General features: G+C 42.3%; 1 protein-coding gene across 1 annotated transcript in view; it reads left to right on the plus strand.

Moving 5' to 3' along the window:
- Window positions 1–6,091, plus strand: part of LOC147029515 (cell surface glycoprotein MUC18-like) — a 136,560-nt gene that overhangs the window by 86,672 nt on the left and 43,797 nt on the right. Inside the window, exon 2 of the mRNA XM_085872592.1 lies at window positions 2,720–2,838. Within this exon, the coding sequence (XP_085728718.1) occupies window positions 2,720–2,838 (119 nt within the window). The remainder of the gene's footprint in view (window positions 1–2,719; window positions 2,839–6,091) is intronic.

Below are 6,091 nucleotides of genomic sequence, written 5' to 3' on the forward strand. Positions count from 1 at the left end.
TAGCGATACCCCCGGGGTGAGCGTCTGCGCCAGCGTGAAAATGTTAAAGTTTTTGGTGCAAGTTATTTCCTTTCTAATGTTTTGATCTACCACACTTTTTTACTGATTGCAATATACAAATACATATATTGCTTTAAAATTATTTGGATCAGACTTCACTGCAATGCTTTATAAAAAATATTATTAGACTAGTCTTTTAAAAACGATAAATGTATAAACAGGCGAGCATTGGGTGGCTTTTACACCAACTCTCTGGTTTTGCTTTTTTGTGGGCGTATCACGGTTTTTTTCACGGGATGTTTGATTTTTTCCTATGAATCACGAACCGCCGGGAACGTATCCCCCTTTTTCCCATTGGAACAATGCCCCAACATTCGCGGATTCGATATTCACGGAATTTTCCAGGCACGTATCCCCCGTTGATTGCGGAGTCCGACAGTATAACATTATTAAGTTCAAATATAAATCTTTTTCATATTTCTTCATGCAACTCTTTCATTCTGCTTTTTTTGGCAATATCTTGGGACAATTATGAGTATCTTGTTCCTGTAACTTTTAAAATGCCCCACATACCACAGACAAGGTTGAAAGAGATCACCAGCACATTCCTACTACCTGCCAAACTTCAATAGTGACAGCATGTTACCAGGCATTTTACATTGGTCAATGACCATCTGGGAAACAAGTGCAAGGCAGTGGGGTTGGCCAGGGAAATTTTTTGGCCCAACTCTTTCACAAACTGGTTAGCCAGGCCTGATTTTCAACCAAGGAGTTAGGACAGGAATTTTTCAAATGGTGGCGGTGTTAGCTTGTCAACTCTTCACGAAAGACACTGTGGGATCTTTAACATCCACCAACTAATGCTGGCTGATGGGATGCCAAGTTTTATCTCCATCCAAGGGAAGGCGCACACATTGATGAATCACCATGCCTGTGAAACACCGGGATGGCAGTTTCGAGCTGGGTCGGGATTCAAATCCAGGGTACACCGAGTGAACATGCGTACCTCTCGGCTTTCCCGCTGTGGTGTGGCGATTCATTATTTCATAACTGAAAACATTTTTTACTCATTGTGATGATATAATTTATTTTCCCTTCCGAGGCTGGAATACCACTTCACCGATGACATCATCGTTAACACCCGAAAAACCCCATTGGGAGTTGATGACATCTGCCAAGTCTCAATTTCTTTCGTGGAGCGGTTTCAGAGATCTCCAATTTTTCCATTAATCCAATCTGGCTGCCATACCATGTGACCTATGAAATCATAGTTATCAACAAAATATTCTCCATGGGGAGTCCTTGGTATGTTTAAACTTTTGCATTGATCGGACAAGCAGTTGCAGAGAAATAAAATTTTAAGTGAAAATATATAGACGAAGAAACACAGATGGGGCGTTGCCATAATCTCACAACCAATTCTGATCGAGACTAACGAAACCACCTACAATTTTGGCAACAGTAAGTTTCTGAAGCCCATGTGGGTTGATCGATGCTGTCAGGGTTGGCAGTGCAGCAGCTGAAACCGCATTAGACAGTGGGTGATTCTGTGCTTTAACAGACTGCAACTGAGCCAGTTTGCCAATTTAATGTTGACATTTATCTTGTCGGCTACAACTCAAAGTTTGTATTAACTGTTATTGGGCACCGAAACAGGGTGGATGTGTCGTTGGCACCGCCTGTTGGTCAAGAGCTTACAGTGCTGGTGTGGCACAGGGTTTTATGGTCACCATTTCAGTTAAGAGGTGCTAACCTACTCAGTGCGTGTGCGTGTGTGTGTGCGTGTGTGTGTGCGTGTGCGTGTGTGCGTGTGCGTGCGTGCGTGCGTGTGTGTGTGTGTGTGTGTGTGTGTGTGTGTGTGTGTGTGTGTGTGTGTGTGTGTGTTTTTCATTAATTTATTTCACATTTACGGACGTTTTCCAAGGGTTCTGCGATTTATTTTTATTATTATTTTTTTTTCATGATGTATTGACTTCGATGTCCATTGGCACACAAAATTACCTTGCTTCCCTATTGTCTTGGGTCACTCACCTGCAATTTTTTCATTTATTTATGTTTTCATTTATTTATGTTTTCATTTGTGGATGTTGTACGACGATTATGTGATTTTTTTTTTCCGATGTACTGGCTTCGATGTCCATCAGCACACAAAATTTCAGCTGTTTACGTCATTCGGAAGGCACCGATCTTTAATATCAATCAGTCAGTGGTTAGAAAGATATATATATATATATATATATATATATATATATATATATATATATATATATATATATATATATATATATATATACATACATATGTGTGTGTTTGGCTCCCAGTCATCATCATTGTGAGTAGATGCTCCTCCTCCCCTTCCCTCTTAGTCGGTTGACACTCCAATCTGCGTTGTATCCACAACATTTCTTCACTGCTGATGTACCAATGACACAGCGACCTCGAAGCTTCTGGTTGATAGTGAGAGGAGTCAAAGCATTCTTTGAACGCCCCCCCACCCCCACCCCCACCCCAAACCTCAACTATTTTTACAAAATACTGTGCTCTGCACTCTTTTTTGATGATTGTACTGGTAAGCACTATTTTGATTATACGGTAGTCTTTAACCTCTTGACTTGTCTTGAAAATCATTCTGAAAGCACTCACAGCATCTGTGTTTTCACTGACTGAAGAGATGTCGGAGAAGTAATTAAACACATTGATTTCATATTGTGTTTCACAGGTAAAGCAAGTGCACACAACGCGGATGTGGATATCTCGGCAACCTTGGGTGAAAGTGTACGACTCCCATGCCAAGCAAACGACAAGATAACTCACATAAAACATGTCACCTGGTACAAGGTAAGAGTGTCGGAGAGCTGCATTATAAACTACTAGCTTTTGTATATAAAATGAAAGAATGAGGTGACAGTGGCGTCGTGGGGTAACAGCTGGATGCAGCAAGTAGCCCATGATCAAACGGGCAAAAGGCGAGAGAGCGGAGGAAAAGAAACACATGAACCTCCACTGTGAGTGTTGGGTTGGGGAGGCTAATGTGCTGGAGGAAAGATAACAGGTAAGGATGGCAGGATAGCAGATGACAGTGGTGTGCTGCCAACTTGAAGCAATGGAGGGAAGAGTGGGATTGAACAGCCTCGGGAAGGCAGTTCCACAAATGGGTGAAACGAGAAACAAAAGAGCAGAGATGGGCAGTAAGCCTGAATTTTGTGAGTTTATGCAGGTGGGAGTTACTGGAAAAATGTGCATCCTGCAGGAGCTGGGGAAGGGAGCAAAGCAAGATTTGAGAACACATGCCATTTGGGCCTGTCTCCAATGCAGAGTCGAGGATGAATTGAACTTTATCTATCTTTTCGAATATGAAATATGAAGTGTCCTTCAGGCATCGGCTACGAGGGTCGGGTAAGATGAGGACAGTGGGACGGCTTAGTTATACGATATTTAGACACAAACAGTTGAGGCATTCTGTCATGTCTCGAGCAGTCTGTGGCCTGGCCATTTGAGCTGAGTAAGGGGGTGGAGAGCTCTCATACACCAGAGATAGACTTGAAAATATGCAGTGGGCCTTTGTGGGAGCAGACTGGTTGGAGGGTTTTATGAGTTTACCCTTTAAATTTACAAGATGATGTTTACTGGTTTGCTTAAGGTTTGATGCACACTTGTGAAAGTTGTCCTCATTTGGGTTTGCCATCCATGTTGAGAAAGCAAGCTCCCAGGAGGCTACTGCTTCGTCACAGTATTCCCTGTGCAGTACCACGGCCAAAACGATGGATGTCATAGCCACAGATGAGATGGAGGTCGACGATAGCCAGAGGCATATTGTCTCTCGCAATAACTTTATTAAGGGAGCATGAAGAGGGCGGAGGAGGACCAGGATATTTTGTCTGCAAAGTTTACACATTGGTCCAGATACACAGATGCCACAGAAGAAATACCTCGCTGGATGCTGCAGAACCATCTCCGAGATAACTGCCATGCTCGCAGTTGAAATCAACATAGATAACGAAGAGTGAGTTTGGATAGCTAGTTAATGGTTAATCCATGTTTGCAGTAAGAGGGGTGAATGTGGAGCTTTCATCTCTTTGTGGACGTGCACCACACAGACAAACATAAGGTGGTTATGGAGAGTAATGTGCCACCAGTGGTATTCAAAGAGGTTAACATGGACAGTGAGGAATGTAGTTCTTGATGTGGACAGCAACACTATCCCCAAAGCAGGAGGCTCCTGTCAAAATGGAAGAGCAACTAGCCAGGGATAGACCCAGTGCAATTGACAACATCCTGTGAGAGAAAGTTTCTGTTCATCACGCGCTGTTTGTAGCCATGGCAGTAACTTAACTGGAGAGATCATTCTCATTCAAATGGAGACCTTCAATGTTGGTGGACCATACTGTTTGGGAAGGGTGAGAATGGGAGTTGAGCAGGCAGGATGGTGCATGCAGGGTACTGGTGGGGTTGGGCAGGGGGTGGGCAGGGAGGGGGGGTTGGCACCAGCTGTGGTTGAAGAGACACTGGTAGGCAGTGAGGGTATATGAAGAGGGATGAGAGGAGTTGCAAGGATATGTGGTGGCTGGTGGGGTTGAGGGGAATTAAGTTGTGCTCATAGTATTTCAAACATTTTGGGCAACTTGGGGTGAGTGCTGATGGAGAAAGGATATAAATGTTGCCTGAGGGGGGAGGACGGGGGTGGTGCTGATGAGTTGACAAGCATGCATCCCAGGGTTCATTTCAGAATCCCGGTGTCTCATAGACAGAGCCATTTGTCAATGTGTGCACCATCCCTTGGATGGGCGTTAAACTGGGAGTCCCATCTGTTGGGATTGATTGGTGGATGGTAAAGATCCCACAGTATCCTTCACGAAGAGTAGTCGAGTTATCACCGGCTCTGGCCTGAACAATTTACAAATTCATACCTGGACTGTTGGTAGCAAGTCGTCTGGTCTTCTTGGAGGTTCCTTAACACCAGGTTAAATTGCTTGTTATCTCAGAGTGTTTTTGCCATCGAGGCAGTAACTTCTGCACTGTAAAAAAATACCTGACGTGGTGGTTCACGTTTCATGGGAACGGCCTTCTTTGGATGTGAAGGGCAACCAATTATTATTATTGTAGATATTCAGTGACGAAAGATTATTGTAAAATGGAAGTTCAGGTTTATACTGTATTTGTAAAAATGTTTTGTTTTTTTAAAACGGGGATGGTGATGTCATATGCATTAATGTATTTCTGCGTGTGTGCGTGCGCGCGTGCGCGCGTGCGGTCTGCATACCTGGTTAGGGGCGCTGTGGTAGCAAAGTTTCATCCTGTATCTTATAATGATGATGATGGGTGGTGGAGGTTTTAACTTTTACCGCAGCAGTGTCTGAACGATCATGCTTTACTCTGTCCTCGTGACTGTTTCTAAAGAAATTGTTTATTTTGTATGATCAAGGTGTGCTTCAATAAAGGTTATATGGTTTATCTTTGTAAATTTCAAAGCAAAATACATTTAATCACAACCGATTTCCAAGCTGCCGTATAAACATGTTTTCTAAATTACCGAGCCAACTTCTTTCCACCTGTCCCATGACAATTGCCAGCTCTTCTATAATACAATGTTGTTTTTAAAATTTGTTTATTGAAATCCCCCCAAAACAAGGGTGAAAGCTACTCAAGGTTTCTGGGTTGTATGCAGTATGTACTGTCGTTGGTAATCACACTGACTCCAAACTGGCCGATTCCTGAAAAATTGCTGATATCGGCCAGGGGCCAATATCTAACTATACATACATATATATATATATATATATATATATATATATATATATATATATATATATATATATATATATATAAATATATATATACATACATACACACACACACACACACACACACACACACACACACACACACACACACACACACACATGACCGGTCAAGAGTTTTAAAACACCCCCATTTTTCAGTTTTTACTGAAATTTAAGCAGTTCAAGTCCAGTGAATAACCAGAAATGGTACAAAGCTAAGCGGTAAACTGCCAAAGTTTAAAAAAGAAAGTTTAGGTTACCAAAAACTGAAAAATAATGTAAATTTCAGTTGTTAAAAAAGGCCCTTTTCA

This window comes from Eptatretus burgeri, chromosome 3, assembly GCF_056783735.1.
Source record: "Eptatretus burgeri isolate ZD-2024b chromosome 3, Ebu_testis_v1, whole genome shotgun sequence".
In the NCBI taxonomy this organism is placed as follows: Eukaryota; Metazoa; Chordata; class Myxini; order Myxiniformes; family Myxinidae; genus Eptatretus; species Eptatretus burgeri.